Source organism: Ambystoma mexicanum, chromosome 8, assembly GCF_040938575.1.
Source record: "Ambystoma mexicanum isolate Mex_15411 chromosome 8, UKY_AmexF1_1, whole genome shotgun sequence".
Classification (NCBI taxonomy): Eukaryota; Metazoa; Chordata; class Amphibia; order Caudata; family Ambystomatidae; genus Ambystoma; species Ambystoma mexicanum.
In genome coordinates, this window is record NC_090929.1 from 271,407,759 (window position 1) to 271,421,566 (window position 13,808).

A 13,808-nucleotide genomic window follows, 5' to 3' on the forward strand; every position below is an offset into this window, starting at 1 on the left:
GACTGGTGAACATATCAGAGCTTGTAGAAATTGCAAAGCAAATGAAGATTTTGAGAGAGAATGTGTCATCTTAGACAATAGATTTAAACAAAGGGGTTATACCGATGATATTGTGACTAAGGCCAGAATTAAAAGTATTAAGATCAAAAGAGCTGATTGTTGAAACCTAAAACTAGAGATAAGACTGACAGAAGATGCTGAAGCAAGGCTGATAACATTGTCCTCAGATGAAAGTCAAAGAATGTACAGTCTAATGCAGAAACATTGGACAATACTAACTTTAGATCGGATCTCAAAGACTACATTGGGAATAAGCCAAATATTGTATATACGAGAGCACCAACACTTAAAAATGCATTGTGTCCGTCTTTTTGAAACCAATCAAGACAGATAAGACATGGTTACATAAACTCTTTTTAGTTTCCACAAATGTGGAAATTGCAGCATCTGATGTTACACAAAGGAATGTCAAAGTGTGAAGATCAATATAGACAAGGAATTACAAATTAAGGATTTTATTAATTGTAAGAAGCAATGTGTGTTCTATGGAATTATCTGCATGTGCAAACTATTTTTTATAGGTAGCACAATACGAGAGCTTTGTGTAAGAATGAGGGAACACCTAAACGCATTACATAAAGAGGATCTGATATTACCATTGGCAGTACACTGGCAGCAATGCCATCAAATGGACGATAAAGCAAGAATTAGATTCACTGGCTTAAAGATAGTACCAAGAGACCCAAGAGGTGGGAACAGAGGAATAGCTCTTAGGACACTTGAAGCCAAGATAATCTTTAAGTATAGAACGATCTTTAGAAGACTTTACTCTGACCATGAAATGAGTCACTTTCTGTGCCTAAATGTGTACAAAAATATGTTACTAATCACACAGAGAATAGATTGTGTGAAAGGGTTGTAAAGAATATGATTTACTTTCATGAAATGAGACACTTTCTGTGACCATATGTATAAAAGATATGTTATTGATTTCTCTATTCATTGATTTTGTGAAAGTGTTACTAATTATAAGTAACACTGCTTAGATGTAGACCTTTGTCCATGACTTAGTGACTAACTGCGGAATTTTACTGAACAATTGTGTGCTAGTTGTAAATGGATGCTCATCAAGTTTTTTTTATTTATCCCAGCATGGATTACAAATCAGTTTGAAACATGCATACATTAGTGTTTCTAGTACACATTTATTGCAGATCGAATGTTGAGTATATTTAATATTACAGTGGATCTGCTTTTCGTTAAGAAGATTCATGTTTGAGCGTTCTTAAAAAAGTTCATAGGTGTCACAGAAAAAGATTTTGTTTTACTGTGATTAAGTAATTTGGACAATATTTGTAGAATGATGATGGCCAGTTTTGAGCAATTACTCTTTGAACACTTACCAAACACAGTAGCTTTCATTAAGATATTTAAGAGGATTGACATTTGCCGTAAATAGGACTTGGAATCACGACATTTGTTAGATGTAGCAAAAAGTGAACTTCCGTGTTGAAAGGACTGACATTCACGTCTTATGTCACTGGCGTTATAAAATAGAGACGCTAGGAAGAAGGCACCCTCACGCTATGTGGAACGCCGCTTTATAATATATGGAGATTGAGATGCTGCTGAATGAAGCTTGATATTTGTAACTATAAAGGGCTTGACATTAAGGGAAATGCAACCGACTAGATGAATTTTGATTTAAGATGGTTATTGTAGTTGTTCTTGATATTAGATTATTTGATCGTTCAGCACTTTCGGTTATGGGAAATGTTCCCTTTAATTTGAAGATGAAGCAGACGAATGGGCGTGAAGCGCTTTATTAAGTAGACTAGAAGCTTAAGGATGTTATGTGTCCATGTGGTCTCTGAACCGGCAGGCTGCTCTGGATAGAGGCCTAGGAGAAGAGCCAGTTCTGTCCATTCCCAGGTCTAGAATCAGATTCATACCCTCCACACAGGATGGGAACCCCAATGTACGAGGACAATATCCCTGAAATGCTGTCAAAGTATTCTGGGGAATCCACATTGGGACAGTATGTATTTAACAACAAGAGTTCAGCCCCCCCAGAACGCAATACACTATGACATATCACCTAGCTGGTTCTATGTGTGTCTTTCTCAAAGTAAATTTTAACGAGTTATGCACAAGTGTCATGACCCTGCATGGTTGGGTCGAATAGGAGATGAAGAATCTGTTCTGGCCCCAGGCAGGCGCCACACCCTGGCAGGTGTCAGTTCTAGCATGGGTTTCCTGCAGAAGGAGGACATTGATCCCATGCCTATTAGCCTAGGCAATCACCTTCCTTGACTTAGTTTAATTCCCCAGACTCCTATATTCCAACTCATCATTGTGACCCTCCTTCTGTCACCCATCAACATAATTGCTCCTTGCGTATCTCCCCCACCTGCTCGCTATACCACTGTCTATCATTAAGACCGTGTCCCTCGGCCCGCCTGCCAAGAACTTTTTAACTGTTTCAACCAGCAGTTACCCAGATGCTTGTCCCCCTAAACCAATCAACCCCCATCTCACTCCCCCTCACTTAGTGCCGCCCCACAACCTGCAGTGTATTGCCACTCCCCTCCCGCCCCACACATTCCCTCCAAGCCCACAAATAACCAGCGGGCAAACCCACGAACACCAACAAATACCAAGCTGTCACTTAGAGGGCGAACTGTCGCCACGGCGGCACATTCTACAATTTACGATGAACGTATTAAGTACTGTTGCGGACTATGCAAAAAGCGATGTACACAACAGAGGTTTACTGAGCCCCCTGTGAGCTCTGAGTGTGGGGACAGTCAGTCTGGTAATGGGTCCTCGGTCATGTGGAACCTTGGGTTGACGACCAGGATCTTGGAAATTTCACTGCCTCATCCAGGACCGTAAAGAAGTATAGCTTCCCCTAAAACTGAAAGCGGATGTGAGCTGGAAATAGCATTGCATAGTGGATATTCCGTTCCCGCAGCATTTTATTGACACCAGTGAAGAGGCGTCATTTTGTTGAACTGCCACAGAGAAGTCAGGGAAAATTTGGATAGTTTGAGATCCTAGGCACAGTTCCTTCTTGTCCCTGGCAAGCCAAAGGATCTGATCTCTGTCCCAGTAGCTCAGAATGTTAGCAATGATCGGTCGGGGATCGTTCCTCCTCGACCAGGAGTCCAAGTCATTGCATTTATATTTGACAAGCTTCATGTCCTTCGTCAGAGTGGCAACCGCAATCTGAAGGGAGTGAACATGATCCTCTGTCGCCCCAATTCTTTGCTCTGCTTCATTCATGCGTAGGGCCTCCTTTGCCAGTTGGGATTGCATAAGAGGAGGTGATGTTGTCTAGTTTCTCATGGACTGCGCCATATCCTCTGGTCATGGCCTCCATCATCTGTTTGAGGTCAGTAGCCACTGGTTCTGGTGCCTGGTCTCCATTTGTCCATGGCTTCAGTTTTCTTTCCCCCGCCACCTGCCCCTTTGGTCATAGTTAGCTGCTAGGAGATACCTGTCGAGGGGGCAGCGGGAAGGTGCGAGACCCCGGGCCTCAGGAGAGGTGGCCACCTGTGGTCAAGGCCACTCCGTAAGTGGCTAATCTCTGTGCACTCTTGGGGCTACCTATGTGAACCCTCACCTGGATAAACAGCTGCTTCCACGTCCCCGAACTCCAAGCCTCCGGGAGACCCAAGGCGCCACCAGCAGCCAGCAGTCGGGTGCAGCAAGATTCTCGCAGCAGTGTGTCACTCCACCATACACCCACGAAGAGAGCCTCGGGCAGGGATAAGGATGAGCTGCAATGCTGGTGGGGCCGGCTGGCTCCCGCACTGATGGCCACAGACAGTGAGGAATCCAGCCCTGTTCTTCATCTCCAGCTGGATGTTCGGCCTGCCGGGAGCCCTCCCACGTAGGGGGGACGAAGGCAATTGGCCCGGCTCAGCCGTCCCAGTCAGCTGTCTCCAATAGCGGCCTTGATGCAGCCTGCCTCACTGAGCGAGGCGATCCCCCGCGGTGGGTCCTGGGCCGGCGATGTCAATTGAGCGCCCGCTCACGCTGCAGGTAACCCACGGCCAGCCCCCACATCTTAAGCCCAGAAGGGGTCGTCGCTGCTCAAAGGGTCCCCAAACTGGGGTGGGTCTCACCTCCTCCCCGCAGTGACGCCGCCTTGCTCCAAGCCTCCAGGAACACACAGGAGGCGTGATCAGCCAATGTGTACTGGGTGGGGGATGCCACCAGTCTCTGCGTTATAGATGTCACCACTGTCGTATGGCAGCTCGAAGGTCCCAGGCAGAAGGTTTTTAAGCAGAGTGAGCTTCTAAATCCGCCACAGTTAGAAGGATATTCGTGCCGCCACACAGAGTTCAAAGGCTAGGCAGCCATCTTACACGACTGCTCAACAGCGGCCTAGAGGTCTGAAAGTTGACTGTAAGGGAAGGGGGAGTGTGAACATGCTTTGAGGATAAGGTGCAAGGGAAGGAAACAGAAAGATGATAAGCAAGGAAAATACGGAAAATGAGACAGTGGTGCGAATCTGGAAGGGTAGCTCTGCAATCGATTGAATATTTCTGACATCTGTGCGTAACCATTATGCCAAAGCACCTGCTCCTGGGATTGACTCAACCTATTTATTTTTCCTGAGGAAGTGATGCGTGCTTGCTTTTTGAACAGATGCTTCTGTTAAGATTTTGCTCATATTTTGACAGGTTACTTTTTCATGTGACGTAGTGATTTGGAAGCCAGATTTATTGAATAGTGTGAAAGGCAAATTTATTGAACCAGTTAGGTCTTGAATAAAAACTTTTCCGAAAGTGTTTTGTTTTTTCTAAAACGGAAGACAGATTAGCAGAAGATGAAGTCGCCTGTGCTGTCTAATTCCGTGAAACTAAGAAACCAGGGCTCAAATTCTGACCTTCCACATTTCATCCAATGTATTAATCTCCTGAGCAAATAGTTTTGCCGAACTGTGCTTTATTTACCTTAACTGTCAAAATTCGGATGGCACAGTAATTACTTTTTTCTTTATGGAAAGTCTCAATCATGTGGGTTTATGATCTATAGTGTTACTCCATAAATAACTATAACATTAACCATGTATATAATGAATACTGGTGGGGTGCCATGGTTTCTTATGTTGTGGTGAAGGGGCCTTTCAAGTTAGGATTTATGTTGTGGGAGGATGGTTAGAAAGGGTTTCAGGTGTTGGCTTTGTGTTTGGTGCGGAGGCGGGGGAGGCCACCTCTTTGATTGAAGCTACACTACCTGACTCAGCACTACCATTGAATTGTTTAGATTTCCCACCATGTTGCATTATTTTAGATGTAAAGATGGAAGGGAATGTACAATTGTTGCATTGCAAACTGGGTCACCAAGAAATCTGGGCTCAAATCCCAGTTTCCCCATTTCACCAAGTTCTATTATTGTGGTTAAATCATTTTACTACTTTTGTATGTGGGAGATGGCCCATGGGGCCTGGGTCTCTAAGAAACCACAAAATAGCTGAAAGATATGTTAGATCCTGTCATCAGATTATAAAAAGGAAATAATGTCAAAAATGTCTACTATATGTACACTTCAGAATGTCGGCGTGGGGAAGGGTGATATTCAGGTTACTAGAGGGTTGGGCCAGAGCATTGTACGCTTGAGCCACTGCACATTGACTTGGAAGGATAGCTCAGGGGTAACTTGCTCGCCTTTAAAGCAAGACGATGCAGAGCAACACAGGTTTGATCCCCGGGTCTGCATTTAGAAACCTCTGGGTATTAGGCGCGTTTATCATATCATATATCACCATGGGCCACTAAATTGTACTTGCGTAACAGGCTAAAAGTTGCCAGTCCTCCCCCGCATGCGGCAAAATGTACAGCAGGGGTAAGGGTGATGGACAATCTTATATCGATCAGCAACCACATGTATTGGAAAAAGGGACGAGAAGGCTATTGTCTGTGTACTGTTTTGAAAAGCGTATTCCAACATTCTGACAACACATAAAATAACACATCATACTGCACCGATGAGTGCTCGCCTACATATTGAGAGGACGTTTGTCCATGGACAGTACAATTTAAAAGCTCAACGTTGGAGCTTCAAACGGTGGAGCAACAGTGAAAAATATTGCTGAAAAAATAGGACAGTTAATTAGAAAACAAACAAGAGACAACACCTGGGCAGTCTACAAGCTAGGGAACACAGCAACAAGCACCAGACAAATGCCAGGCAAAGCTGGCGATAGGCTGCATCGGGCTGGAAGATATAGGGACAGAGTGCACTATATGGGCACTACATTTTAAGTGATCGCAACTGTGAGTCTCTTGCTCGTATACACAAATCAGGGCACTGACCTCGTGAAATATCCGACCTGCAGAAAAAGGCTATAGGTCTACACTTGGGCGTGCATTACAGGTCCTAGTGTGGACAGTGTGGTCACGCATGGAAGAATGCGTATGAGAGGAGAACGAGAAATGAACCATGAAGGAGCCGAAGGAAAGGGGGATGGTGGCCAGGTGGCCAGAGGATCCTGGACCATGGCACAAACTTACAGCAGCTGGCAGCTGCAATCATGTGCTGTTAATGTGGCAGAGGAACCATTGGCCTGGACATGTGTCTATCTCACATCAAAGGAACCGAGAACCCCACAAAACACCCAATGGTTTCTGCAGAAGCTCCAATCTGTCTCCGTGATATACGTTAATGTGCAGAGTCGAAAAACCGGTAGCATCTTGGCCTTCCACTGCAGGGTCACACAGAACCGACTGCCATGCTATGCGTTCATTAACGCCTGAAGCGTGGCTACTCTCGGATCTCCCTCCCCCTAGACTAGGCCATTTATCCCTTGGCACCAATAAACCAGATGTTGTCTGGAAGATTCATTCTAGAGAGAGGAACGGTGACCAATACGGTCTTAGAGCCTTTTAATGAGATGCCGTGAGCTAGCAGAGAATCATGGACAGTTTTAATAAAAGGAGCATTCCCGGTGGAAGGATGCTTTAAACATATTAGAATAGAGCAAATAAAGTCTGCTTAACTGTGTGAATCTATCAAATAATACTTGTACATTGGGATGCCGATATATAAACTTGTTTATATGTTGTGGAGAAATCTAAATGTATAATCACCATCAGTGACTCTGGGGTGTCCTGCCACTGATGGCAGGTTCTACACAAATATGTACACTTTCATTAAACACACCATGTACAATAATAACTAATAAGGAAAACAATATACAAAACCCACCCCTGAGGAATGAACACAGAATAAGCAAACATAGTAGATGCAGCACTCTGAGTAATGAATCAGGGGTCAAAGTCAAGCAAAAGCAACAACGTTCTTGAAAAAGTAGCCCTTGTAACAAAGCTATTCTTTCCCATGACGCCTACAAGAGGGAATCAAACTCCACAACCAGGGAATTCTAGGGTCCTGGACAGTGTAATTAACAATGTCTTAATATGTATGGAGAATCCCAGGGGCACTGAAAGATGTATCGAATCTTACAATGACCTCATCATCTGAAACACTGGGGAGGATTTGGTGAGCACTGTCACCCATGTACGCGTGGGCATGGTGTCCCGTTCTATGTAAATGAGCTAACCCTGTAGATGCTGTTCAATATTGTCTTGCATGGTAACCATACCCATGGTTTTCTTTTTAGGAATTTGTTGAGATCTCACAGGTCCAGTATCATCTTCCATTTCATGCTCTTATTGCTCACGAGGAAATACCTAGAATAAATACTCTGGTTTCTTTATAATGGAGAATTTCCAACGTTGCCTTGATCAAAAAGCCTGTTGTCAGCACAGCAGACAGGGTGGTGGTGTGTGCTAAGTGAATTGCTGAATACGCAGATGCACTCCATACTGGGACTGTGCTCCAAATTGTAAAGCATCCATTTTTCATACATGATGGACACAGCGATTTTGGAAATGAACAATCCAATATCCCAATAGTGTTGTAAACAGTGGTGAAGGGTATAGCACATTAGAGTCAAATGTGACTGGCAGCATGTGTTTCGCATAGCACAGGCTATCATAGCTTGATTGAGGAGCAGTTGTCTCTGCATTTATGATAGACCTGGTAAACAAGTTTGTATTGCTGATATGACTGAGCCAGGCAGAAAGCTCAAGCACCTGACACTCGTCTTGGGAACAGGACAATGCTATACGACATGGGCCTTGTACCCTGGCCAGGCTAGGGATGGATGTTCACCTAGAAGTTGTGGTCGACCTGCATTTGAAACTCCAAGAGCTGAAACTATCATTTTTGTTGCCAGATACACAGAGTCCATCTTGTCACCATTTACATTTTAATGGCCTGCAGGGGCATCATAAGGGATGTCCTGGATTTTCGCTTGCACCACTAGTCTGAAAGATGCACGTTTAAACCAACCTTGTTGCCTATACACCACACCATTTTCTTAAGGTTTGACTGTCCAGGTACGACACCATAGATCTTTCCTTCGAGATATTTTAAGACTTGTTTTTTGTCATCTGTCAAAAGGTCCAGGAATTGAGAGACCTTCTTTGACATTGCGCTGTTGTACAGGTGGAGGATAATGAGCAAATTTGCTAGTTTTACTGTAGCCAGGCCCAATGCAAGAACTCTTTTCCAAAAGAGTCCAACTGTCTAGCCACATTCGTAGGGAGGGACAGTATATTGGGCCTCATTACAAGTACGTCAGAATAGGTAAAAACGGTCGTAATGCAGTGGTAATTCCATTACTGTTCAGATTACTGCCTCGTTACAGTACCGCCATACACGTTTGGTGGTAAATTGGAGAATTCACCTCCAGCAACAAGCCTCCACCTTACTGCTACAAATCAGCAAAACTGGCATAATTCCACACGCAGTAATTCCACCAAAATCCCCATGAAGTCCACCATTTGTAATCCCACTGTTATATGGTGTGTCAAGTAGCAGGAGGTCCATGTTCAGTGGCCGCAGGAGGCAAGCATATCTCACTCTCAGCAATACAGCGGGAGGCTCTGAAAACAGAGCTCTGATACATGCACCACCAACACCATTGAAGGCAAGGAAAAGCAGCTTTGAGCATATTTTGGTCCCAGTGCACCAAGGACAGAGCGGCTTCTCTGCATGACCTTCTGTTACCACTCTCCTCAACTTAATGAATTTACTACCCTGAACTATGTGGCAAAGCTGGTAGTGGAGAGCCACAGTGGAGAGCCGTAGAAGGAGGGTTCTTGAAATCACACTTCAACATTTGCTGAACTATCCTATCACTAGCTAATGTAGCATTTCTTAGCTCACAAACCAGGACTATTTGCATGCAAGGCATCCTGTACTCACTTTGCACGGAGCAAGTATATGGTGCCTTTTGCCCTGAACTTTTGCACTCTGCCATACAAATGACAAAATGTTGGTGGCGGGGAGCTGTTTACATTACATTGCTAACATAATGTCAAAAGTACATAGCTCCAGTTTGCAAAAAGCTTGTTCCTGATACTGTGCTTGCACACTCAATGCTTTCAATGCAAGATGGATGGGTTATTGGAGATTCAGTGCACTGATGGGTACAACAGTTCCCTCAGGCTGTGCAAGGAAATATTTTATGTCTCCATTCTTTCGCAGCAATTCGATTACAAATTCAAATAGTTTTATTGTGCATTCATACAAATCACTGCAAAGATTGCTCAGTTACAACTGAGTGTTTTTAACGACCACTTGCCACACCACATTTGTACTTTTTTGGTTGTTCATTAAAATTGGTCAAGCCTTACAATGTACAAAAGATGTTCTCAGAATAACACAGACAACCAACTAGGGTTACTAATAAGATATTACCCAGATTCAGGCAATCAGAAGAACACTTGTCTTGTTGACTATGTTTGTTATTTCTTATTTTTAGGAATGTAAATATATAACTTATTTTCTCACCATCAAAGCTCCTATTTTTATCTATGATTACACACGCATGTACACTGACTTCTGTTTATTCGCCAAATTAACCCAATGCCATCTCTTAATTACTCCAACCCTAAGCTAATCAATCACAAACTAGCCGTTCAGATGAATTCACTTAATTACTCATGGCTGCTGCCATCAAGCCAGCATTCATTGAAATTGAAAATAAATGTATGTCTGTAGTCTTGTTGGCTTGGCTTTTACTCAACTTCGTCTTTTATATCTCATGGTATATTATGAGGACTGTGAAACGTTTGGGTAGTAGCACCTGCATTCATTGAAATTGAAATGAATGGAATAACCATTAACATCAAGCTACCATTCAGTCGAATCCACTCATATCACTCAGGTATCCGCTCCTCTGTTCACGAAGTTAATGAACCCATCCCAGCATCTTACATTAGCTCTATCTATATCCTACAATTGCTGACCTTGATGAAAAGCCAGCAAATCTGCCTTTTTCAAACAAATAATTCCATGAATCAGGCTGTCAGTCTTGCGCCACAGTAAGCTAGAATGGCAACTATTTCCATCTCCAAGGGGAACCAATGCCATTGTTTCCAAATTGATGTGGTGTTTTTGACACATCAAAAACTATTATTAATAATGAGGCCAGTCAACGTCCTTAAAGTAGCAATCGCAAGATATATGTGAACTTTTGAAGTAGTCCTGGAATTATTTGAAGTAAACTCTAGCAGGAATACTGAACATTCTGCACATTCATTCTCCAAGAGACCCCAGTGACAGGTTTATTCCCTACTGAGAGATTTGAGCGATATTGCAGGTAATACTAGACATATTTCATTCAGTCATAATGCTGTGCTTCACACTCTAACATTGACACAAGACAAAAGCAAATCGAGGCCCACTCTTGTGATTGAACCCCATGATGTGTACAAATGATGGATTACATGTCCATCAAGTTACTCACTATTTAGTGCTGAAGCCAACATTTTCTTCAAATTGCTTATTTAACTTTAATTGTATATGCATATAGTAGAGAAATGTACACACCTATTCTTTCAAACAGGCTAATGAGGTGGGATGGAATGAAGCATATATCTGACATACCTGGCTTTTGATAAGATCATCATCTCGGTGTATCTGCAGAACGTACCCCATCTTGCAAGTAATGACAAAAAGGGCTCCATTGAAGCGCGCCCCGCTGGTGAAGTTCATTACAGCATTCTCAATCTCCAATGCTTGGCAGTATGTTGCTTCACATGAGTACTGAATGCAGCTGAGAAAAGCCAGGGACATAGCTATTAGTGCACTTGAGACCATATTTAGTATTACCTGTGAATGAAATAGGCTTCAATAGCACTTATGAGTAATAAGAACCCCCTCAATTCACAGTCCTCTCAGTAATGTTCTCTCTCAAACAATTGTAACATGGCCTTCTAACTCAGACCATGTGTATCTGCCTATTGTTATCTCTATTCTGCCTTTTTTCTCATTAGCCATCCTAGTCTGCATCGGTCCTCTTTCTCTCTATAATGCTATGTCTTTCACAAATGGAGTCAATTACACGAGTAATAGAGGTCATGTTCTTTGACCTAACTGGTTTCTTGCCTTTCTGTCAGATATGAAGAAGAGGCTTTAGACATATCGCCTTGAAGAATTGGGGTGGCCATGAAGAAGAAGCATCTCAAAAGAAGGGATATTCTGCTAGGGGTGTTTCATATGTGAATGGTGTAGGAGTTATACAATACCAACTCCTCCTAATTCTTCGAAAAGAAGCAATAATTGGTTGAATATTTCTCTTCTGCAATGTTCCAGTGATGGCAGATGCCCCACAAGTCCAATCAGACTGTATGATTAGAAGTATTGGTACAATGCACACTGGAAATCAAATTCTTTTGAGAGGTGAACCCATTAACAATCATCTCGGGGAACAGTGCATCTTCAGTTGGTGTGTGTAAATGCTTAGCCATTCCTGGGCTATCCCTATATTTAACACATCATTTTGCGTACCTCAAGGTAGAAAGTGGTGGGTGAAATACATGTGGGAAATAGTTGTATGAGAGCAAATATGCATCCGAGACCAGCTGCTTAAACTGTGCACGTTACATACATTTTCTGTACTTTGCATTTTTTGCATCCAGTCACTCAGCAGATGTGGGTACATGAAAGTGCCAGATTCAGATGCATGTTGTTCTGCCTACAGGCTTTTAATACTTGGCTCTGGTTTCAATGCAGGTCTGTGGTTAAGCCTTGTGGTAAACACACTCGACCTCTAGTTTCGTTTGACCTTTATGTAACCTTTATCCTCTGTATTCTGAAGCCACTGTGGTGGTTCTTATCTTTCTGGAGCTCATAAAGTATGCTACATGTGTCTCTTCTCATAGCAACACACTAGGGACTGGCAGAGACAGCTAAAATAAACTTAGTGCAGAGAGGACCTTGGGGGCTAGTGTAGTTGTTAATTGGCTGCTGAGCATGTGATTTCATCACATCTCGAGACAGCTGAGCTAATGGAGCAATCGGTTACCAAGTACCCATTCTTTTGCTCAGCCGTCAGAGATCTCTGCAGCCACACATTGACATCCTTTTCAGGTGGTTCTACTGAAACTCAACATTAATGGGGAATAAAGCGTTGGTGCACCTGTTTTGACAGTCCACTGAGGTGATACATATTAAGAAAGAGTGTTTACAAAGAAAGGAGAGATATCAATATGACATTGAATTGGAATTTGGCCAAATGCCCATGAAGCAACGGTAACAGGTGCCTTTGGAAGCAGGTATCCAGGCTCTATGCCTGCATTTCTACTTGTGAATGATGTCACAACCTGAAGAAGAAGAGTACAGTTTCGTTTCAGATGGTCACCAGTCAGGTAGCTAGAAACAGTGCCTTCAAGGGATAACTCTGAAGAAAATGTTTAAACTGTGCAGAAAATGTCCACTTTCCTATCATACTTAATCAGCTGCAAACAACATCAGCTGCAACATCAGAAGCAACTTCAGACTTCGTCCTCTTTCTGAAAAATCATTCAAATGTTCATCACCACTAATTCACAAAACCGGTAGGACACCGGTCGCCTCTTTCACTTTTTGGAGTCAGAATTGCAACTCTGTCATGGGAAAGAGTGAGCACGGGCGAGGGCAGGGCAAAGTACATTCTTAATTGTGGACATCAAAGGAACTGTTTGTCTCCTCTTAGTCAAATGTTATTCAACTTTTAACTTGGAAGAATCCCGTGGCATAAGTTCAGTACCCCATTCAAAGGACAATTCTAAGGAGCAATGAACAGCAGAGATTGTTGTTCTGAACGCCTTGAAGTCCTTATCAAGGTTTCTGACTCAGTATACAGAACATCCTCCGATGCCACCTTTACTGGTTTCTTAAAGGTGGCAGATTTTGTGGGGTCCATTCTTCGTTATTTCCCTTATTAGAAATCCTGTACTCGTGTTTGGGGACTTGTATGACTACCAAAGGCTATGTCAGCTGAGTGATGCAAGTCAACGCTTTCATATACATCTATGAGGGCTGATAGCACTTAGAGAGCCCTCATCCTTGTCCACCCTTGATAGATATGCACGACAAGGAAAGGTACGGGTAAAGGGGAGAACACTTCAACAATCTTACTAGGCCCAGTGACATTGAGAAATAGATTTCAAGGCAAGACAGGGAATGCTAGTTCTGTCAAATGAACTAACCGTAGTGCCTATTACTGTATTTCAAGGTCCCTGTTTTCTATTGTGCTATTAAATGTCAGTGTCTTCGATGCTGGAACTGGAGACATTTCTTTGTCAATCAATGAGATGAAAATTGAAATCAGCACGTGTGATGGCTTCCCCTTTTTCACCCTTATGTCTTTAAGAGTGAAACCTATTTGATCACAAAGAAGGGATGGAGGAAGGGTCGCTTTGTCTCTGGAAGATAGCTCAGGGGCAACTTGCTCGCGTTGG

At 43.1% G+C, this 13,808-nt stretch overlaps 1 protein-coding gene across 1 annotated transcript in view; it reads right to left on the minus strand.

The window, feature by feature from the left end:
- Positions 1-13,808, minus strand: part of PAPPA (pappalysin 1) — a 2,238,202-nt gene that overhangs the window by 190,066 nt on the left and 2,034,328 nt on the right. Inside the window, exon 14 of the mRNA XM_069609668.1 lies at positions 10,972-11,140. Within this exon, the coding sequence (XP_069465769.1) occupies positions 10,972-11,140 (169 nt within the window). The remainder of the gene's footprint in view (positions 1-10,971; positions 11,141-13,808) is intronic.